At 48.8% G+C, this 24,112-nt stretch overlaps 1 protein-coding gene and 1 long non-coding RNA gene across 3 annotated transcripts in view; one reads left to right on the top strand and one right to left on the bottom strand.

The window, feature by feature from the left end:
- LOC144166368 (uncharacterized) overlaps positions 1-23,818 on the top strand; it is a 55,242-nt gene extending 31,424 nt beyond the window's left edge. The window contains exons 4-6 of the mRNA XM_077695884.1: positions 12,884-13,144; positions 14,623-14,943; positions 23,513-23,818. Of these exons, the coding sequence (XP_077552010.1) occupies positions 12,884-13,144; positions 14,623-14,943; positions 23,513-23,721 (791 nt within the window). The 3' untranslated portion in view covers positions 23,722-23,818. The remainder of the gene's footprint in view (positions 1-12,883; positions 13,145-14,622; positions 14,944-23,512) is intronic.
- LOC144166414 (uncharacterized) overlaps positions 1-24,112 on the bottom strand; it is a 345,992-nt gene that overhangs the window by 272,610 nt on the left and 49,270 nt on the right. The gene's annotated exons all lie outside the window — the stretch shown is intronic.

A 24,112-nucleotide genomic window follows, 5' to 3' on the forward strand; every position in this document is an offset into this window, starting at 1 on the left:
GCTATAAAAAGAGCAAAAAATGCAATTTCCCGGTTCCGTTTTTCATCAGATGTTTGGTACGACACGGGCGAAAGAAAATCTCAGAATAATTTAGCGTGTGCGCTTTCGAGATTGCGTCCGCTGTCACACCTCTTGTGACATCCCCAAATTTGTGCCCCCAACCCCCCAAAAAGGAAGTTTCTGTTAATGCTTTATCAGAGACCAGCAGCTTGCCGATCACAGCCCTTTGATGGAAATTCCAAACAAACTCCATCGGTTATTGATATATTTCAGTATCCCTAAACAGTCGGCATCTACTTCGCGGCCCAGTAACTGTACTGCCGAAAATCAAAAACGCCCGTGTTCTCGAGATTTCGGCGCTCGTTAAAGATCCCTGGGTGGTTCAAATTAATCCGGAGCCCTCCACCAGGGCGCGCCTCATCACCTGTGTAGCGTCGGCACGTGAAGCCTCAAAAAATCGGTCAAGTAACGTACTGCCCCGTGTTGCAAATTGACCTCAGACTATATAAACTTTGTGGCGAAAACTTGTGGGATGCACAGGCGAAACAACGCACGCAGCAAAGGAAGTTACCTATAAGTCCTTGTATGTATAGTTATAGGTCAGGGTTGTTCTTCCGTATACGTCTACTGGTCATCTCGCAGTACGTGCGTTCTTTATTTACTCTTTCCGTCCCTTCTCTCCACATCTCCCTAATAAACCACTCATTCCAGAAGCAGAACAGCGCCTGCCTGCAAAGTTACTAAAACAACAGCGAAAGACGTATCCCTTCAAATATTCGAAGTGCCTCCAAGCCTTAAGCTTTGCTTTACGTCGATGTCTGCGTGGTTTTAGATAAAATCACTCCGGCGCCATGTCTCGAAAGGTGATCATGGTGTCGCGGTGACTTTTAGCCGCCGGAGGGAAGTGTGGCAGGTGAGACGTCACGCCACATGATCACGCCGCGCTACCACGTGATTGGGAGAGGGTTTAAGGGGAGCTTTCCCGGCGCTTGATCGCTCAGTCTCGATATTGATGGCGCGCCGCCGCCAGGGCGCAAGTGTGGAAGGTGTCGCTACCACGCGATTGGGAGAGGGTTTAAGGGGACCTTTCCCGGCGCTTGATCGCTCAGTCTCGATATTGATGGCCCGCCGCCGCCGCCAGGGCGCAAGTGTGGAAGGTGTGACTCAACTTCCCTGAAACACTGCACTTTGATCTTAACCAAAAGACTGTGTACATAGTCCGCAAAACCAATCCAAACAGCCATTTCGATCTGTGTAACAAGGGTTACAAGTGTTAATTCTCACACACTTTTTTTCTTATTGACCGAACCCGGGAGAAACGTCCACAGATTTCTCAGTACTCTTCTTTTTTTGAGAAACGCGACGAATCATGACAGCTGCGGACTTGAGAGGGGTAATGAGAACGTTTCTGATATTCTTCAGTACCTAAAAACCAGTTGAAGCAAAGATTACCTTTCATCAAACCGGCCATCGTAAGAGCACTACTCCTGATTCCTCTAAACTGGTTGTGAGCTGGGTCGAACGCAACAGCACCTAGCCTCGTGAATTAATTAACGAAGAGCACCAATAAAGGCTGGTGTGTCTTAAGAGTTTTAATATCGCGATGATACAGCCACCGCTGGTGGGGAGGGCCTAAAAGCGTGCTACCCATCCAGACACCAATGTAATTGGTTCTCTCTGGCAACGGGTAATGAATGAGTCCATCAATTTGCGAAGACTGCTATGCAAACAAAAATTTACGTGGGATGCTTCGAGCTCCCCAAGATTGTGTGTGCGAAGGCCTAGCTGTACCTGGTGTTGATCATCCGCTGTTGAACTTCATGTAAACTCTACGGGCGCGCCCATCATCACCTGACCGGCCCCCTAAGCAGCACGCTTCGACGTTTTTTGCCCTCACTCGCCGTTTCCGGGAGCAACCTGTTCGCCGCATCGGCGCCTTGACCTACTGAAGAGCCTGGTACTGCACATCGCTTCAAGAAAAAGAGCGCTAAAAACACGACGAAAAACGAAGAAGGACGAGGCAGATGCGCTACTAACAAGCTTGAGCTCTGGCCGGGCCGAACGTTAACAGAAAACTCGGCTCCAGCGGGGGCGAGATAAAAGCAAGCACCAAAAGAACAGAGCTTCCGTTGTGGTGTCTCGTCGTTCTTCGTTCTTCTGTCGTGGTTTTTAGCGCTCTCTTTCTTCAACCGATATGCGCCAACTAGCCCAACAGCATATTTTACTGAAATATTCCACGTGTAGCAGCGGGCTGAACTCTTTGAGCGCAGCTGCTTCCTTCTTCCCTGCGCGCTGCCTCGCCATTTCTCAGAGCCCTCCTCCGACCCTGCCCTGGAAGTGTTCTTAACAGCATAGCTATTAGGCTCGAGCTCTGGCCGTGCCGAACATTAACAGAAAACTCGTCTCCAGCGGGTGCGAGATAAGAGCAAGCACAAAAAATTGGCTCAAATCCACGCTGTGAAGGTGGTTGGAAAGCAAAGCTTGAAACGACGCCCACAGCAATTGCCCTTGCGACGTCACTTCAATTCACTCACGTGGCTCTACAAAGAATGAAACCAGTGGTTCTGCCAGCCGTTAACTGAAGTTCGAGGGGGTGGTTCCGGAACCAGCAGCGTCGGCCACGGGAAGGGGCTAGAGCGGTGGACGCTGCCGCTGTAGCCCGGCCGTACATCGGCCGAAAGAAATCGTAGAGGAGCGTGTTTCGCAGGGTGAGAGAGCCGAACCTAGCCATCCTGATATGCTAGCTCGGTGCTACACCACCGCGCGACACAGCGCATACGCCGAAACAATTCGGCATGTGAGCTTAGTGATTCCAATTTATACCGATAGAAAGTGGTTAGTTTAGTAAGTTTGATTATTGCGAGAAAGCTGAATGGACGTTTATAATCGCCATTTATCAGAAACAGTTGCTCCTTTCGCAATTGGTAATACGAATCGGTATTCACGTATTTGGAAAACGGAGTACCATGTGGGGCAAGCAGTGCGCAAAAGGTAGCGTTTCCTAGCGGTTAGGTGTCTGTATGTGACCTCTACATTTTGTTTTCGGGCCTGCAAACCAATCGTTAACGTATATTTTCCGTACGACCACTTGATTCCGTCGAGTCTGGGTTACCAAGGAGGTGTTGTCGAAGAAGTTCATCAAGCCGTGGGAAGGAAAGACGCAATGGACGCGACGCTGCGCCAAAACAGTCCCGAAACAACCATCGCTAAAGGAGACGACAAAGGCGTCTCGCCGCCGACGCGCCCGCCGGTGAGAACAAGCAGGCACCTGCGCGCGGGGAACGCGGGGTAACCATTCGCCGCGCCATCTACACTCTACTCCGGGAGTGAAAACCACCCCCTCTCCCAAGCGGCGTTGGGGGTTTCTTGTCGCGCACTAGTAGTGGCTTAGCTCTTCTATGCCAGGATATACGTAGCGTGAGCTAAGGTTCAGCAATCCAATGCAGTCCAGTCCAGTCCAGTCCAATCCACTCCAATTCAGCCCAGTCCAGTCCAGCCCTGTCCAGTCACTGCTCCTCGCGCATGCTCAGCACGGCTCTTCACGAGTCACGCGAAACGGCTATAAAGCGGCTCCGGTGCAGCGTCACATTTGGCTACTGCGCAATTGAGGCGCACAACCGGGCACGCGCCCGCGCCAGTGCGTCTGCCGCGGCTATGACGCAACACAATCCAACACAAACCACTTTAATCCAATTCAATCCAAGCCAAGCCAAGCCCATTCAATCCAGTGTCCCTCGCGCTTGCGCAGAACGGCCCTTCACGGCACACGCGAAACTGCTCAACCTCGACCAGTGTACCTTACGCTACAAAAGACGCGCGCTAGAAAACGTCGCGCGGTAAAGTGAAGAGGAGGAAGTCTAAGCGACGCTGAGGAAAACAATAGCGGCGTGACGTGTGAAGAGTAGGGGAGTGGCACGTAAGAAATGACGTATGAGGAGTAGCCGGGTCGTAGTGGGGGAGAGGGACAGCTGTGTATGAGCGCGAGGTGCGGCACAGCTGTCGCGGCGAGGAGGTGTGCATTATAGGATTGGCCGAGACGGGTGTTGAAGTCAGCTCTGGCTGTGTTCCACTTCGCGGACAGCTTGGTAGACAGCTTAAGAAGCAGTTTAACTAGACGACTGAGGAATAACAATTAGAACGGCGCAGCGGCAACCTCGTAGCGGACATGTTGAGCAATGCGAGCCTCAGGTTTGGTAATTAATATTACCATTATTACAAACAATAGATGATATAAAATCGAGGCAGTCTCCTGGAAGTACAGTCAACCCGGTTATAGCGAACTGTAATATGCACCGTGATTAGTTCGATATATCCAATAATTCGATATAGCCCCGAACCCGTCTATAACTAATTTTTTGTGACGAGTTCGCAATACGCGGGACCCCCCCCCCCCCCCCCCCTGCCATTTCCACATACCGAAACGAACACATAAAGTATGCCATTACCTTACACAAAAGAATCCATTTATTGCATGCAATACAGGGACTTTCCGCCTTAATTGCCTATTTCGCAAGAAAGGGGGATTTTTGTTTCCACTTTCCTTTTGGCGGCACCAACTAGCACCGCATTCTCTACACGAGACATCGTTTGCACAAGTCCGTGTCCTTCAATCAATATCGAAGCAGTATTGCCGGAGAACATCGGCTGGCAAAAGCGCTACATAACCCGTGGGATGGCTTTATGGGGTGGCATCCGCAGTCTCGTCAGTGCTTTCAGCAGCACCAGCTGCCAGCATATCGGCGACGGCGTGTGCGCTCGAGGGGCTCAGTTACGGCAACATCGTCGTCAACTCTCAGGAAATCCTCTGAGGACACTCCTTCCGGCACAGCATCTGGAACGTTGGCGAGATCGTCGCTCAGTTCGCCGATGGTGCCGTCTTGGTCCGGACTCGCTGGCTCAATGTGCTCCGTCGAGAATACCACGCGTCGGAAACAGTTACGGAATGTGTCGGGCGTCACGTCGGTCTATGCGAGGCTCAACATCTGAATCATGGCCAATCAGCACCTCAATCGCCGCTCCGAGACCACGCATTTCGGTGGCAATGGTAGGCGCGCCGAGTTCGATATATCCGATGTGAACTTCGTTATATAAGGAATATGCTTCGCATGCATTTTCATACCAGATTTGGTTTTGTTCTATATATACTGTAATTCGCTCTAACCGGGTTCATTATAATCGGGTTCGACGGTAGTCTTCGTTGGTCGATTCATTCGAATGGGAACGGGGACTAACATGGCGGACTGTCCGCGAAGACGGCAACCAATACGCCTAAAGGGTAAATTGGAACGCACCCTCTGACGTGCAGGTGCTTTCCTGGAAAAGAGCCGACGTGTGTGCCAGCGGCGTCAGTATCAGGTCTACCGTGGAGATGGGCTTAAAGGGGTACTGACATGAAATTTTCGTGTTACGTTTTTGTTTTCGCTGCTATGGGTACCCATTAGCACAATAATCATAGAACGGCACATTTGACGGTCGATCGCAGCGTAAACACTCATTCACGGCGCCGTTTATTCGTGTCAGTTTCGGTTTCAACAAAACGAACGCCGAGTGGCCGCCTTGACAGGAGGTATCACGTCACGTCACCATTCCTCTCGCACCGCTGCCGGTCTGGCCGCGCGCGCGAGCGAGCGAGCGCACGCGCGAGCCCAGACAGACCGCGGTCTTCAGTATGACGTCAGCCCGAAAACCATGACGTGTATACGCATGGTGTAGAAGCGCGCGCCAACCGCAGCTGACTCGTCGGGTACGCCACGGGAGTATCGACGTCGGCAGTTTGGGGCAAATAGCAGACTATGTCGTGCTGGCCCGTTCTTGGCTTTCTCGTGTGGGCAGGAGTTAAAATGGACTTAAAATATCTTATACAGCAAGGCTATTCTTGAAACTTGCTGGGAGATATCTCCTCATATAAAGGAAGCATTCTACATAATTATCTGAGCTTTGAAATCTCGTGTCACTACTCCTTTAGTAGGCGGAAGGAACGCAAACAGATCTGCTGTTTCACCAGTCTTCGCCCTGTTAAGTGTGTGATGCTGGCGCAATTTTTCCCTTGCCCGGTGTGTCTGGCGTGGCGCTCTCATTTTCTGTGCGATCTGTGTACATAACCACAATTAAGGGGAAAGCCTTAACTTGACCATTTTACGAAATACCGTCGTTGTTGTAGTAGTTTGTGGTAAAGAACATGTCAATCGCTGTAAAGAGTAAAGAAAAAAAAAACATCTATGGTCCCAAGAGATTAGAATCCGGGTCTGCACCGTAGCCGACCAGTGATCTCGGCCGGTGGGCAGCGTATAGAACTACAGTTGTCGCCGCTGTTGTTGTCTTCGTCGTGGCATATACCCGCCTGGACATTGGCCAGAAAGCTCCAGCTTTGAGAGGCTAATTCGCCGGCTTCACCGAATTATCAAGAAATTCACAAAACTTTGAATTAGAGCGCACCGCGATACAGCCGAACGTGATGGCACGTGAATAAATCGGGTGCAGAACAGAAGCGCACAGCCCGAATTCTGGGGCCGCCTTGGCGTGTGCCGGTCTATTTCCGTATGTACTTCGCCACAGGAAAAACTAAACAAGAGCGAAGGAAGTTGTAGATACAGTTTAACAGAAAAAAAGCCTGTCGAAGTCGATCGAAATGCGAAGAAACGAAAGCAAGGGCAAGGATCAAATACGATGTAGCCATATAGAAGTTCATAGGTGTTACCAGACTTCCGTCTTCACAGCGCGCAAGCCTAACTGCAGCAAGTGAATTTCTTTTGCTGCTTGGCGCATTTGTCTAATCACAGATTTAGGACTTTTGTAATAAAATTTCCATGCGCATGTTCGTTTTCTTTAGTGTGCCCGGTTTCTTGAAGATATATTTTTCTTTCCCACTTCTTTAAAGAAAGGGTTACGTTTCTACCACTTTCCAGCCGCACGCTGCGTGCGTTTTGTGATAAAGTCACAATGATTTCGAAGAGCGCATTATTGCTATGCAGAGCTTCCGGGCTTAGTTTCCTACGCGTCCCAGCTGAAGTTTGCGAGAACGCGCAAATGATGATAAATGATGTAATATGGGAAACGCCCGGCTGGTTTTGCCCGTCAAAAGAAAATGCCGCGGTGTCTCGTATATATTCTGCGAACGTCTTGCTTGATCTGGGGTTATTTTCGGATAGCGTTGGCGTGGTGTGTCTAGCATTTCGGCTTTATGCTTCCATCATTTTACATTTCTGTTCGTTTTCTTGAGAAACAGCATGGCACGCGTGGAATGCATTATGTGCAGAACAATAAAACGCTATTTAAAATTGCCCTGTGTGACTGTTTTCAAATATTGTCCCTGTGTCTGTTTGAGGTATGTGCTCAAGGCACAAAACCATATGCTTTTTCTCTGTGCAATTTTAATATTTATTAGCGCCATTGCCATTCTTCGCACCAAAACACAATTCTTCAGAGATTGCCGTTATTCTCGACGAATATCTTCTGTTCACCTTCGCCGCATTGATGTTGCGATAAAGTATTCGCTTAGATAATGTGACTAATTTACGCTGAGTTAAAAGGAAAATACGTGTGAACATAACTAAATGAATTATTTTGAGTGAAGATGCCCGTCATAAAATAGGCGCATAAAGAACACACGAAGGCACGTCGTGAGAAATAAGACATAAGTGTGGTCAACAGTTTATTACGAGCGCTTTCCGGTCAGTGCACAATTAGTCACGACTAATTTGGATAGCTTACCAATTTGGATAGCTTACCCACGGTGGTGGCTCAGTGGCTATGGCAATGCCCTGCTGAGCCGAAGGGCGTGGGTTCGATGACAACCACAATGGCCGTTTTTCTTGATCAGGCCAGAAACGAAAACGCCCGTTTTCCGAGATTCCGGCGAAATTTAGATTAAAAAGAAAAAAAATTAGGAAAACCTCCCGGGAGGCATATTTTGTCACACTTGGGGGTGGACACCGGTACTCCTGTCGGGTGGACAACATTAATCCGGAGTCTCCACGACGGTGTGCCGCGTATGCAAGTTATAGCTTCGCCGTGTAAAACTGCTAGGATAAAACTTTGGAAAGCTATCTATTCCTGTGTGAGCTTTATGGGCGCATTCAAATACTCAAGGCCTTTTAGATGGTTACCGGCCCGGCCGAGTTAAAGTGGCTGGTCAAAAAATGAAAAAGAGCGCCTGAAAAAGATAAACATCGTGCCGTTGATATCTCCTCACCTTTCAGCGCAACGTGCTGCGTAACAGTGATATCGAACATTTTCTTATGGAACGGCGAGAGCTCGCGACGGAAAGATTAGCTTTGTTTAAGGAACTTCGAAGGAGAGCCGCTCCGCGTGACTCTTTGGATGATATAATTTTGCCTATAGGCCATTGGATCACCAGGAGAGACATTTTGCGCCTGATCCTCGGGTTTTTAAGGGACACACGCCTCAGTGACTCCGGGTAATTTCCCGCACATAGCGGCAAAAAGGTGTTGATCGGGGGAGCCATTGCCGGCATATCACGCGAGGCTAGATCCATCCGTTAAGAAACATCATCACCACCACCACTATCGATTAAAGCCAAGACAATCTTTGATACACACGTTTCCTCCATCTTTCTTCTAGCGTACACCACTCTCATCCGCATCGAAACCATCGTCATCATCATCATCGTCGTCGTCATCATCATCACCATCGTCATAGTCAACCTTCTAATTGTCCCGTAAAAAAGCACACGGAAGGTTTTTAGCACTGCTTCAACCGGCTGTAGATGTCTGGCGGGGACACTTAAGAAAAATTGCTTCGGTATCTGGCTTACTGGTTTCCCTCATTTCGCCGGCCACGAGTCGTTGACTAACACTTCCAACCGTCCCCTCGCGTCCTCGAAGATAGCAAGGCGCACCGGCCGCAAGCAAGACCTTCTAGATAAGAAAACGCTGTGAAACAAACGTCCGTAATATCAATACCATACGACAGATCGCCTGATACGTCCGAAATCTCACATCGCATACGCCCTGTAGCTTCTCTTTTGTTCAATAGTATTTGTTGAGTGAAGCCTCGCAGCCTGTGCCAATCTCGCGCCACTTACACGCTGTCTTCCCGTCTATTTCGAGCTGTTTTTCCCCAAATGGCGATCGAAATCCCGGTGATATTTGGGTTGGGGTCACTTGTCACCACGTGGCGATGAGAATACCTGTTTGAGAGGAGCGCGCCAGAAAGTGGACAGCTGGCTCGGAATAAAGAGCGCCGTTCTGCCCACGTGCGCCGTGTCAAGCCTGGCGCAGATTCGTAGTCGGCATCTGAGACAATCGTCTCAGAGATCAAATCAGTTGAGGTGGTTCATACGGCGACGGGCGAAGGAAAGAGGCAAGAAAAAGCTGATAATGTCTTCATTCTTAGGAAACCAGCCTTCAAAGATTGGGATTTTGAGAAGTTCAGGATGCAACTCTTTGTGTTGGCGTACATATTAATAAAGCGATATCTTTAGTTTCTGTCGTATACATCTAAGAATTGAGAGTAAATAAGGCGTGTTGATTTACTAAGATAAGATACCTGCCATAACATAACCACAAGGATGAAGTTTAGCCAGCTCACTTCAGAAGACAGGGTTGCACTTGAAACATTGCGTGGTAAAGTTGGCTACACTTTGTAAGTGCCGGATAACTGAACATGGTAGTCGCTTCGAACGCCCGTTAAGCGACTTTAACGCCCGCAGTGTAGTTCAAAATGCAAGTGAAAGCTTTATACGGAACCGGTGTAAAGCAGACGAGGACGTGTTTGCTAGCTTCGTATTCGGAACCCGTTTCCATTCCTGCCATAACATAACCACAAGGCTGAAGTTTAGCCAGCTCACTTCAGAAGACAGGGTTGCACTTAGAACGTTGCGGGGTGAAGTTGGCTACACTTTGTGTGTTCCGGATAACTGCACATGGTAGTCGCTTCGAACGTCCGTTAAGCGACGTTAACGCCCGCAGTGCAGTTCTAAACGCAAGTGAAAGCTTTCTCAGGTACCGGCGTAAAGCAGACGACGAAGTGTTTGTTAGCCCCGTATTCGGAAGCCGTTTCCGGATTTCAGTGTTTCGGTTCCTTGGAGGCTCAGATAGCTAAGGTACAGCTTCAGAAAGTTCGCCGAGTTCGATTTTTGTTCTCAGTAGATTGCTCCTCCGGGTGCCACACCGTCGGCTGCGTCAGAAAATACAAAGATGGAGGGACAACCTTTACAGAAATCTGTCCCGTGGATGCGCCTCAAAGGACACTGTCTTCGCTCCCTTTCCTGTCTGGGCTGGCGTGCAGCAGGTCACAGCACCGTGGCGGGAGCAGCTTTCGCCCCCTATTTCACTTGCCAAAGCGTCACTTTCACATATCCCTGCAGTGGTGTATATGACGGCATGCCTCATACTCGTTTTTGCGAAATGAAAACATGCAAAAGAATTCATGAATAGATTCGAACTGCGCAATAGGATGAGGAGAAGAAATGGCGCAAACTACGCTCATTGGTGCTCCTTCTTGTCGTCATTCTGTTGAGCCGTTAGAATGTGCTCATAAATCCTTTTCATCTCGCCCAGCTTTCTGTGATGCTAATGCAAAAAAAAAAAAGTGCCGTTGTTCCCGCTGAGTCCATTCTTGGCCATCAGTTGGCGTTTTTATTTCCGCTGCGAAATTGGCGGCCGGTGGATTAGGCAAAGAGCCACACCGCCTGAGGAGGCCCTGCTGTTCATCGCATCGGCTGAATCTTCAGTGCACGTCTTGTTTCATTGGACGCGTGTTTGAAAGGGTCCATGTAGACAAAACGCAAGTTTGGTGCATTCAAAAGATTGACTCGCTAGAATCATGCTGCCACAACTTTTAACGTAAACTCCGGTCAAACAAGCTCTATAACTAAAATAAAAAAGAATGGCCGTGCGACCTACTAGCCCATTGCCCCAACAGAACCTATGATGTCATACCAGCCAGTTCTGCGATTGGCGGAGGCTTCAAAAAGCAAACTGAAATTAGGCAGAGCTTATAAACTTGCCGAACGAACTATTCCCGCTTAAATTGGAGCACATGCGTTTTATATCACTAGGAATGGTGGGACCAAGAGTGGATGTTACGAAAGCACACGTAAACATAGAAGTACCGATGCGTACTGCTGTTGGTACTGCGGGCATTATGCATCGTTTCGATGCACAGCACTGCGGGGACTGGGGCTGCCGCAGACGACACTGGCCGATTGACGCAAGCGACGGTGGCTTACGGGATCATATTTGTCGATTGAGGACCATGGTTCACGAAAGGATTATCTTCTCCATTAACAAACACAAGCCAGGTTTAAATACGGCGACAATCAAACATAGGCCGTAAACGGCTTGCCGCGGTGTGTTTGTGCCATCTAGGTTGACTAACAGTAAGCAAGTCTCCACTCCAAACCAAGTTTAGCTGAAAGACCTGTTCTTATGTCATTTCAAACGTTGTTGAAAGACACGTTTTGGCGCGAGAATAAACATTTTAGCCTACATTGATTAATTTCGCGGTGAATAAAGCATCGTTTGCTTCCGCACAAGCGCTGGGTGCACTATAGAACACGAAATCTTTCAAATGAAACAAACTTGTATTTTGTCTTAATGAACCCTTTAAAGAATATACGGGTAACATGTCCTTGCTGTTACAGTCTTTATAATGATGTCTGTTCTTTGCTAGGTAGGGCTCACGCAATTTTTAGCCCTTGCGCGAGCATTTACAGCTGCCCCTCTACTTGTGCTCTTCTTGGTCTTTCCGCATCGTACTATGCAACGGTGATGATGACCACTAACATTTGTCCAACCGAGACGCAATTAAGTAGCTGTTGATTTAGCATTATGGGTTACGAGGTCTGGTTGAGCTCTGTGGAGATGGTTGCGGTAGTAGTAGTAACTTGTCTGACACTTTGTGGTGACGGTTTCGTCTCAGACAGGCATAAAAGGTTTACCAATCATATTCCCTTTCTCCTAATGTAACGGAGACTATGTTGCACACAGGCAGGTCCTCACACGGCGTTCAGAAACTATGAGCACGTCAAGGTCATGTTCTTCACTCAGCGGTAGTCGACTCCCTCTACTTGCTTCCGCGAAAGAACTCGTTGTCCATTGATAATTACAGTGGCTGGTGTTAGGATTGTCCTGTCAAAGGCATAGTTACATTTTTATGCGGCTAGTTTCCATTACCTTGCTTCCCGCGATCGCCAGGAGCGCTTGCAATTACTTTGCAGAGTACTTCGAAGAAACTAGTGCTTTGGATAAGGTAAAGTATATTTAAAATTGTTTCGATCTGGCTACATCGGGGTACTTTTTCTTCCTGCAATCTTGAAGATTCACATGCGCTCAAAGCCATCATGGCACTGGTTGCACGCTTTAAAACGGCTTGCCCGTTTACGTCCTTGCGTTGCCTTATTTCATCTTCCACGAATACATCAGCTGCTTGCTTCAGTCCATGCTTCGGTAAATGAACACTGCGCTCATGGCGAGCCGCAAAGAGACATGCACCAATATGTCCACATCTCCTTAGGAATAGCCCCACTCAAGCGTCTTCAAGCTATATCTGCCTTTTACCGCGGTGGAACCGAAATAGCCCGGTCTGCGTGTACCCAACCACATGCCCGCTTAGCGCCTATAATGTATCTTATTTGCGTAGTATAAAACAGGTGAGTGGGAAACGTGTGTACACTTTCGTAACCACCCACGGTCCTTCCATCCGAGCGTAAACTGCCTGGTGCTGCCTGTGTGTTCTTCTGGACGCACTGGGGACAGACCGCGCCTGCGCGAACATAGCATTCCATTCGGATGCTGTTCATTTATATTGAAAATTATTCCATTCAACGTTCTTACGATTGTTTCAAATACAAGGGGCCCATAACGACGGTACCCAAATAGACGGGGCTTTTCTTTGATTCCCAACCTTTTCTTACTCGCAGCTACTACGGAGCACAACGTGGCTTGCGCGCCAGTAGAGGCCCGACTGTGCGCGAGTCTAGCTGGCGGAAACGGCAGTGGCACGGCGCGCACAAAGGCCTTCGCCTGGAACACGGCGCAGCAGCAGTGCACGGAGGTCTCATCGGACACGTACTGCGCGCGAACCATTGCTGCGCGCAGCTTCTTCCGCGATATCAAGGAGTGCAGCGACAGGTGCACGAACAGTGGTCAAACGACTGCTGGCACTGGTCATGAGCAATCAGGTGAGATTAAGTATACAAAGGAAAATAAAAATTGGCGAAGCCTGCACTAAGTCGCGCAAGTCTTGAACTATGGCGAAGGTTCAAGATTTCTTTGTACGTTAGCACTGAAGGACGCATCCCCACGCATTTAAGCGCATCACTGCGCATTTTTGTAGCTCGAAATTGTTTATTTACATGTTGCGTCGTCGCCCTGCACTTTGCAAGTAGGAGTCCTCGACATATGCATCGATATTGGCGTGTTCCTCATGCCGAGCGTTATATGCGCGGTAGCACTTGACGACAGCTGGGGCGCAGCGGAGGCGCGTACGTGCACGACGCATGCGCGGCGTTCTTGGAGTCGCGTCGAGGTTCCGTGGAACAGGTGTTGCGCCAGCTGTGGCGTTGTTGGTTGCTAGGCAACGCGAGGCACACCTCGCGGCTGTCGCCAGTTTTTTTTTTTATAAAGCCACAACCACAGTCGGGGACGCTCTGTAATTGTCGCGAGGCTCGCGCTCTCGAGCGCTTAGGATTTCCTTGCTGTCTTAAACGCGTTACGCGTTACGCGCCACACATTGCGGCCAGCTACAACAACTCCGCTGTTAAAATGCATTATTCTTCACGTAGGACGCCAATAATTGATCGCACAGGGAACGAACAATAAAGCCTTCACGTCGAAAGTGGGATGACATTCAGCTCCGCCCATTACTCTTTTAGTATTCGTAGAGCTGAAGTAATTAGGTTTATCAACACTGGCTGGCTTGAATTCGCGTCGTTATTGGGACAACAAACACGGCAAAACCGCGCAGCAACAGGAAGTAAGGTGAAATCATCATACTGGTTGATAAAGGCAGTGCACCTATCGACGACTCAACTCCCTGGCGATCGCAGGATGTTAACTTGCACTCGAAGAAAGCTGTGAGAGGAAGGAAAGCACTGCCAGTGACGCGAAATTTCATTTTCGTTCAACAAAGGCGTTCAGTCGTAGAAGACTGAATGCTAATCGGAGACGAGATGTACTTGTCAAGGAATACTACAGTCATTAAATTCTTCGGGTTTGTTATAATTTATGGCAACCTTCAACAGTCTGGCGTGAGTGCTCCAAATGAAGTTCGTCGTGGGACAACTCCTTAGATAACTGCAGCGGCACACGTTTCACCCAACCTACGCTCCTCAAAAACTCGATGTGCAAGAAATAACAAACTTCTCGTCATGGAGGCTGTTTAAATATCTTTGCGCTTGATTAGCGCAGCATTTATACGCAAAAGCGGCCAGACGTCGTCGTTGTACTTTTCTTGCGGGACTGGTTTTCTGGTGTGAATGGGCCAGTGGCGATGAATGGGAATGGGCCAGTGGCGATGGCAACTTCCCCAGACGCTCTTAAGCTGTTTGAGGCGCACGCGAAGGAAAAAGGAAACTTTTCAGGCTGTCAGTTATACCCAATTTTCATGCCCGTTATACGAGCGCAGTTTCATTTTCGCTCACGAATTTTATTCGTGCAGCCCCTGTGACTGAAATAGGCGCACAGGAGTCGAACCCCGAATCGGAGACGACGACAGCATCGGAGCAGACGACGGCTGCGGGTTCTGAAGAGGCGACATCGACGGAGATGGACGCAGTTCCGATCGCGCGACCGGCGGAACCATGCGTTGGCGTCGACCCCGACGCGGTGGACGTGGGTCCGTGCAGCGAAGAAGACCTCCGGTACCCGGTGTACTTTGACGGGACGGCGTGCAGCCAAGAGCACGAGCGCGGAAAGTGCCGGTACCACGGCCGAGGAGCGAGCTTCGAGACGCTGGCAGAGTGCCAAAAGGCGTGCCTCGGTAAGTTAAAGGGAAGACATACGGGCTTTCCAGCGACCCGGTTTGCGAGGTAGTGGGGCGAAATAGGGCGTTTTAGCACGCGTTAAATCCCCCTATTTCACCCTTACTGTGTTTACGTTACCTTTTACTGTGTTACCGGAAGCCGGAGTTTGCGTTCACTTTTGAAAACCAGACGACACGTCTTAAGCCCGTTTCTGCGTGGCGCGAATTTTCCTGTGAATTCGCAGCTGCGGCGGCACTCGTGCGGGAAAACAGCATATTTTTGTAGCTTCGGCAGCAAGGAAAATAGAACGCTTTGCCGCACGAGCGCCGCCGCAGCTGCGAATTTGCAGGAAAATTCGCGCCACCCAAAAAGGGGCGGGAGCCTACCGCATGCGGTTTACGCATTCCAGCTTACCGCCCGCCGTTATAAAGTGACATCTGACAAGTTCGCATTAAACAAGTGACACAATATTTTATAGCTCAAAAGTATGTGCCTTACTTTCACATAGCTTGTATATGACTTTCACAATACACTTATTTCTTTTGAGAATGTCATAGGCATCTCTAGTACAGATTTTAAATGGTAAACATGATGTCGATGCTATATTCTACTAAGCACGGCTGAGATGAAATTTTCCTAGCGTGAGCTACACTGGCCGAGGTTGAGCAGTTTCGCGTGGCTCCTGGAGAGCCGTGCTGCGCATGCGCGAGGAAAGTGCCATCTCATGGGGCACAGCTGGCGCGCCGGAGCCGCCGCCACCACGACTGGATTGGATTGATAATCGTTTTAGCAGCAGTAAGCATGATAATCAAGCTTATCCTAGACGACCAGGGCACCTAAGAATAACCAGCTGAAGCTTAGCTCGCGATACGTATATCGTGGCATAGCCGAGCCAAGCCAGTGATAATTTTTTAAGACGTATTCACACCTGCGCAACATATTAAGTACTAAAATGAGTAAAATATCGTGCATTATCTTGCCCACCGCAATTTTGGAGGCGGAAGAGCGCTTTGTGAACTCGGTAACTTGTTTCAAGTGTATGGGGCGGGCAAGGCTTAGAACAAGTACGGCCGGTGCTCTTGCTCACCGCTCTACGGGAACTCCGTATATGCGCTGTTTTGTTTTCAAAATCAGCCAGATCCACCTAACGAGAATTTGATAAACAAGCGGAAGTTTGTGACGGGACCTAAAAGCAATGGTATCAAAGCTATTATATGATATATTTTACATGCCAGCTAGGGGAAGTTTACGACCACATGTAATTAAACATTGTCGTGAATATGAGGAACACTGGGGTGATAAGCTTGGATTTGGCTTATATTAAAATGCAAAACTCAAGTTGATGCGACATTCTTATAAAAAACGTACTTAGGTTACCTTTTCAACATGATGCGATCGAGATTTGGTGGAAAAGGCATTAGAAATATGCAACAGGGCTTCAAAAACAGTAAAACTATACATGGAGAGCCGGTGAGTCCTGTTCGCACCAATTAGCAATTGTTTTCAAATTCTTCCCTAGGATAATTTCATTTTCCACGCCTGCAGGCACTCACGAAGTAAGCAAGCTCTTCATTGCTTTGTCATAAATTTTCAAAAAGCTTCAAAAGAAGGCTGTTTCTTTTTCACCTTAATAAATTGGTGTGCCAGGGCTTGTACGCGGTGGCTATTTAGTTGAACACTAAAAAGGGAAATATGGGAGTAAACCAGCAAACATAAGCAGAGTTATTTTGTAGGGTAGGGTGAGACGGAATGAAATCATTCTTTCACACCTCTCAGTTTCATTTCGTTCACTACTTCTTCCGTTCACTTCGTCGTTCACATCTGGGGACACAACTTTCGCTAATCTCCTAACTGCCGTCTGAAGCCGGCTCAGAAAAGAAAAAAAAGAAGCTTCCGAAAACGCCCAGGAAACAGTCCGAACAGTCAAGCCAAGAGCAAACTCCTATTGGGAAAACGGAATGGGCTCATTTTGATTCGTGATACAGCAGGATGCGGCTCATTGTGGATACGAACCACGATCTGCGTACGCTTTTCCAGGGCATTAACTCAACTATTTCCTTGCCGCCAATTTTTTGAAGAAAGTTGCACAGTTGTTCTTGTCACTGCAGTTGTCTGCGACTCAGTTTCGGTTTCTTGATATGGCTCATTTCGAAAAAAAAACTAGTATAACATGATAAACAACCACAGTAACCTGTGAAACGCGCCAATAGCGGTGCAAAAATTGTCCTTCTACACGTCCGTCCACCCGCAGCTAGGATTCGCCTCCTATATATGGTCACCTCATCAAAGTTGCTTCGTTAATCTGCTCGAGTCCATCCAAAACAGTGCCTCCCGTTTCCTTTCTCGCAACGTAATCGCAATTCAAGTATCACACAAGTAAAACTTGACATTCCATTACACCCATTACAAATTCGCCGCGCGTGGTCGCTCTTGCGTGACTGTTTCACAGCTACGTAACCCATCCGTACCCCCCCCCCCCCTCCCCTACACACACACACTTGAACCCCCTTAATTCATGTTCTTACGTTTCCGCAATAACTCAGCTTCAAGCGTATCTCTGAAAAAAAAAAAACGCTTCATCGCCTATACCTTGTGCCATTTCTCATGAGAATACCTGACGCTACCGCTTCTATATCAAACCGTGACAGATAGCGTGAACACTAATGTAGTTTTTTCCTAAAATCTTTTTCATAACTTGGCTCACCCCACACTCGATAACGATGCCTTTGTATCTGTTTTTTTTCTTCCTCGAAGTGTGCTCTAGATTATATTTTTAATAATATTTTCAGAGTATTTTTTTTACTAAAAATGCATAACCATGTACGTTGTATAATTGCAATGTATAATGTGTAATGATGTACCTTTTAACCACAGAGATGGCTGAGAGGTACAGCACTCGCCTCGTATGCGGGAGGTACTGGTTTCGAATCCTGGTATCGCCGGGCACCCACCGGTTTCTTTAATGGGTACAGGCGTCCCTTGTCGACTGCGGGCCCTTGAAAGGAGTATCCACGCCTGGAAAGCTGCCTTTACCCTTGCTAGGGGCCCCTGACCCTTTTCCATCTGGCAGGGCCCCCGGCCATCATGCCGGGTTGCGCCATTGCCGGAGGTGCACGATTCTGGCGGCATGTTCTGCCACAGGCGGTTGCGAATTGAGCGTCCACCGTGGCTGTGGAAGGCGCCATGTGCATTCGTGTGCCTTGGTGGCGCCGGGCACCTACCGGTAATAGAGGTACAAGCGACTCGCCGGCCTAGCGCTTGGATCTTGCGTGAGGGACTACAGCGCTTGGGAAGTTCACCCGGCTTGCACGAGAAATCGCCCCTATACAAAAGGGCGGCTGCTGAAACGAAGGAACTTTTTTTTTACATACCGGCTGTAGGGTCGAGTAGGCGCCAGCGAAAACTAACGTAGCACGCTCAGTGGACCCGCAGGAGTACACCACCACATTCCATTGTGAAGGGTGTTACCAGTACGCAGACACATCTTCTGACGCAGGCCGGCAAGAGCTTAGTTAGGACAGTCAGCGATGTCACGTCGGTTTCGGTCACCGCGAGAGCAACCTGAAACCCACGCGACGTATTTAAGAAGCCAGGAACAAAAACATTGTTCTAGGAGGTGCAAATTACTACCCACAAAGGAGCGTAAGCATTCCGGTGTTCCGCTCAATACTTCTCAATCTAACGTGCCAAATAACGTGTCAATAACTCGCCAAATAACGTATGTTCGTTTCGGGTCTGCTAAACACAAAATCGACTTTGCCTACGGTGCATGCGCAGTGCGAACGACACAAGGGAATAGCATACGCTAACTCTTAAATGCGTAAACTTTTCGGGGATGTCATGCATGCTGGTATACCAAGATTGAATACTGGAATACTCATGGCTGAACAAAACTGATTGCGAATAACGTCTACGATGTGTCTGACACACGCACACCCACACGTGTGAGTGATCCCGCGTACGTTCATGTGCCCACATTTACGCTCTAGGGCTTACATGGGGCGGAACTATAATCCTCTCTCTGAAACACTCCCACGCGCCCGCGTACAGAACTGTCTAAATAGAGCGAAGGAATGTATATGGCGGTGTTTCGTAAGAGCGCTGCGCGCGAAGACGGGTGAATGTGCTTTAAAGCCCCCCCTAAGCCTTTTCCCGCTGGTAATAACCTGCACCAAACGGACCGTTACCAAGAAATAGACGGAGCCCTACTACACCGCCTCCGACTATTAGCGAAATGGCGGCCAGAAAAAAAACAAAACAAAACAAAAACAAACGAGTGTCCCAAGTAGTGGCTACAAAGTAAGACCGACGAAACATCGCAGAACCCGGTGGTAGAAGCACCCGTTCGAGGAAAATCCCATCCCAAGAGTTTGGCGCGTTCATTGCCGTAATGGGCAGAAACGTGCCGACTCCGCAGACTGGCGGCGTTTACGAAAGAAAAATATCTAAATGAAACCGAGAAGCGAAAAAATATCTTTCCTGCGTGGGCGTCCCTTAATTGAGGCACGTTGGAACTACAAGTGCGGGAGCGCAAGCAGAACTTCGAGGAGTAAAACGCAGGTTATTATGGATTGATTCGAAAGAAAGTATAGCTATAAGCTCGGTGTCGAACTTCTAATATAGTTTTAACTTTTTATAGAGCAGCGGTGTTGTGGTGTCGAACATAAGCCTAAGTTTAAAGGTTACGCAGTTGAGCAAGCTGCACGAGTACGAGACGAAATGAGAAAGAGTCATTGAACGGATCGTTGTGGGCAAAGGGTAATGGATGTTAAGGGCGCGGAACCTGCCCACTTCACGAAAGCAGAGGGTCATTACCGACACCGCCGAAAAAGGGCACGTCCTTTTGTCTGTGGTATCACCTACAAGACGGGAAGATCACGGAGCCAAGAGTAAAAATGAGGTTTCGGAGATAGAAAACCGAGAAGTAATCTTAAATCTTTCCACCCTGTGAAGATGTGGCACAAGCTAGGCTGAGATGGCACAGAATTGTGATCAAGGTACAGTCTTTGTCAAAATTTCCTAGGCCGTGCCGTAAGGGCGTACCTCTCGGGCGAGGCTGAAAAGTTTTATGCCAGGAAGCTGGAGGAATTTCGCACTTTATTCTGGTCACATAAAGCTTTGACTGTGGATTCCTTGTGACCCGTGAACCTACGGCGTGGCCTTTAAGCTTTTCACAGAGACTGTACATACTCATGTATTTACTTTATCGATGGCCATTTGGATGACAGGTAGGCACACACATATATGACTTATTGGCTTTATACGCGTTTGCGTGGACGAGCACCACCACCTCGAGAAGTCTTACGACTTTAGACACGGGTGATGTTTCGACGTGGCCACCACCCGGTGCGGGCCCGCCACAAGGAAAAAGGGGAAAGGAAAAAAAATTCTCAGGGTACTCAAGCCTGCTTACGTGGTTTGAGGATAATATTCTGGAGATTATTATTCACAACTTTGTTACTGCTGCATTGTATTTACATCACTTTCTTCGTTTCTTTAACTTTTGGCGCGAATTACTTAGACCGGTTCCCCTCTGCTGCACTGTCTTTGCTTCACTTACGTTCCTTCGTCTGAGGGAGCGAATTACGACAGCAAGCAGACTGGTACATGGCTCAACGACCCTAGAAACAAGGTTCTGCGTGGCGGGTACACTCCTGTTCTACGCACATGCCAACACGTTCAGGTGCCAGGCAGCAAGCACTATTCTACAACTTTTAAGATTTGCATTCATAGTTTTGTATGTTCTGTGAAACTGGCGTATTAGCCCATCCAAGCTCCTGACTCCTGGCCCATTTCCCCCCCGGTGATTATGTGCAACGAACAAAACAGCAGCAACGAAAGCAACTTTGTTAAAACCTGTGGAAACATGCGGAGAAAGATCTGAAATACCGAATTGGACTGCCGCTTAGGCCACCCGGATTCAAATCCTATGGGATAACACACGTGTTTTTACTGTAAAAGCGTGAAGTTCCAAATTTTGGAAAAAAAAAACATTATTGTCGTCGCCGGTAGTGGTCTAAATAGTGTTGCATCATGGCCGTCATGGGAGCAGTGATGAGTTGATTTCACACAATCGCCGGGTCGCTTCTGCTCAGTGACTAGCGTCTCTGTTCATTACTGATAGTGATGGTGACTAGTCAATGAGCGGAAGTGGTTTGGCCGGTTGCGTAAAATCAAGACAGACTGCTCCCATCCAGTGCAGCAAACCTCGCTGTTGTCGTTTTGCAACTGCAAGTGATCAGTCTGTCTTGATTTTACCCAGCCGGACAAACCGCATTCGCTCAGTGACTAGCCAGCGTCACTATCAATAAATAACAATGACTCTGGCTAGTCAGTGAACCGAAGTGAGTGGTCCGTTTGGGTGAAATCAACTATGACTGCTCCCATGGCGGCCATGATGCGACACTTAATTTTAGTTTTCCAGTCAAGAAAATGGCCTCTGCAGTAAAGAGTAAAAAAAACTCCCACCTCCCCTCGCGGGAACCCCTGTGTAGATGCGACGCATAGGGGGTTCACGTTGCAGCGTTGGACAGCGGAGGAACGGCGCTTGAACGATGGAGCGGAGCGGCGCAGGCACCGCGTTTTATAGCGCGCATAACGGTGAGGGGACGCGCCGGCGCCAGTGCGTCTGCCGCGGCTATGACGCAACACAATACAACACAATCCACTTTAATCCAATCCAAATCCAATCCAATCCAATCCAATCCAAGCCATGCCAAGCCAATCCATTCAAATCCAATCCAATGGCCCTCGCGATAGAGGGGCATCGGAGAGAAGAGGGGTGAGCGGCGGAGACCGCAGCTCGCGCGGCGAGGAGAATGGGGGAGGGGCGGACGACAACGACGCCGACGACGCTGCATGGACAAGGCGAGTGAATGAGATGCAGTCGCATCTAATAAGAAACACATGCGTGAGCTGGCAATTGAGCCTGACAAAAGGCGAACGAGGATATCGGGGGACATCGCCTACTATGTAAAATAACTTCGTCATCTAAACTGGATGCCTACTGCGAGTGTATTATCGCGAGCGTCAGCACACGTCGGAGTATCCTTAGCCAAACCAAAGGAAAGCGCTTGTGTTCGTGTAATAATGTCAAAGAGGGTGCCTACCGCAGCAACTAAAACCTCCAAACGGTGAGTCATAGGCAGCACCAGCATGGCATTCGGCCATGTTTCCTGGGCAACGTCTCTAATGTGGTTCACAGAAGTGGCCGCATCAAACAGCCTTTTCTGTGTTTTATTTACTGAAATAATCGCAGACCACATGAACCTAACCTGATTTGTGCGATTTAAACCACCTGTCTGATTTTAATTATTGCGGCCGCTCGCGCCCACAGCGCGATCTATAACAGCGTGATCGCGACAGCGGGATCTGACTCGTTTATTCTGTGTATCTGTTGGCTTGCACCACTGGAGCCGACATCCTTGATTTTTGCCTTACCTTTTCATTCCCAACTCTTTGATGCAGCTTGCACCCCAATTTGTTTGTAATTGTTTGGAAAAAAATGCAACTTGTATCCAAGAACACCGGTGCACCCAGTTATGTGCATAAAAATTAGCAGTGGCTTAGCCCGGCTATGTCAGGATATGCGTAGCTTGAGCTAAGGTTCAGCTGGTTATTGTTAGCTTTCCTGGTTGTCTAGGATTAGCTTGATTACGATGCTATCTGCTGCGTCAATGACACACACACGGTATACGCATTATGTGACACATGTATATATATCAAGCGGATCCAGCCCAGCATCACCAATCGCCCCAGAGCTAAGCTGGTTCCACAGGCGCACGCCGGTGTTGCCGCGACGCACGAGGCATCGGTTCCACACCCGGCCACCCCTTGCATGATCAAGTGGACCGGGCTGCCACGTGCGGAACGGAGGTCGGCGAAGACGCTGGAGTGTGTAAGAGCCGCCGGGCAGCTAGCGAGCAACGTTCTGTGCGCCGTGTGACGTCACTGCTCGTCGCGCATGCGGAGCACGGCTCTCCAGGGGCCACGTGAAACTGCCCAACCACGGCCAGTGTAGCTCATGCTAGAAAAGAATAAGGGAAAAAGACGAAGGAGACGAGAAGAAGGAGGACAAGGACTCCAGCGGCTTGTTTGTGCTCCTTCTTCGTGTCCTGCGTCCTTTTTCGCTGGTTCTTTTTATGCACACTATGAACCAGCTTGCCCAGTCATTTGCACACAGTTATGTACTTACGTTCTGCCTGAAATACGTCTATTGCTTCGTTGGAAAAATGTTTGCATTTATGAACCGCACCACCAGTTTTAGGAGCTTCCAATAATGTTTTCTCGCTTTTAGCGCCTGTTACTCTAGTCTTCCTCTGTTGAAATAAGAGCTAAAAACAGCTCGAATGAAAGGCACGTGCCGTAAAGCACACGCTGGAACAGCGACGCAAAATAAGGGGCTGCTACTAAATATTTATGCCAGAAAGCGTTCCAGGGTGCGCATAAGTATGCTTCAACTGTAAAATAAGTTCGTTGTGTGTTAATTTTGCATCCTGATAGTTTTGATGAATCATCGTTATTTAAACTAAATTGAAGCGCCGAATATTTCCACTTCACTGTGTGCGTTCTTCTCTAAACATGCAGACGAGGAAGGCAAGGCTTCCGGCGACGACGCAGCCGCAGGAAATTTATGCAAGGCTACCGAACCCACCTTCGAATGCAGCGACGACCTCAAGAAATTCTCCGCCGCGTTTGACGGAGACGCTGGCACTTGCACCGCGTTGCAAGTCTGCCTGCAAGGGGGCTACGACACACTCGAGGAGTGCAGCAAAAACTGCGGGCTGGCGCTGTAGGAATGTGAGAAGGGAAGAAGGACACCAGCGACCCGTCTCAGCGCACCTTACGAGGCCGCAACAAAATCGTCGCCGAGCGCGCAAGGCGTTGAAGATGTGCAACAATCAAGACCAGCGAAATTGCTTTAAGGCTAAGCAACCACCAAGGATACCAAAATATACCAAATATTTTATAGAAAACTTGGAGCGCTCTTTTGAATTTTTTTAGGGCAACCTCCCACCGCTAAGATTTAGGCTCCCATTCCATCCGCGAGTGGGCAACTCTTTGGACGCATGACCAACTGAATAATAATGTGTACAATTACTACATAATTTTCCCCGACCGGGGCACCTGGACTAATCTTGGTGATGGTGAGTGGCGACACCACGTACCCCGAGCTCCCATACTAAG

The sequence above is a fragment of the Haemaphysalis longicornis genome, unplaced genomic scaffold (genome assembly GCF_048455015.1).
Source record: "Haemaphysalis longicornis isolate Haplotype H1 unplaced genomic scaffold, Haemaphysalis longicornis Haplotype H1 scaffold_17, whole genome shotgun sequence".
Classification (NCBI taxonomy): Eukaryota; Metazoa; Arthropoda; class Arachnida; order Ixodida; family Ixodidae; genus Haemaphysalis; species Haemaphysalis longicornis.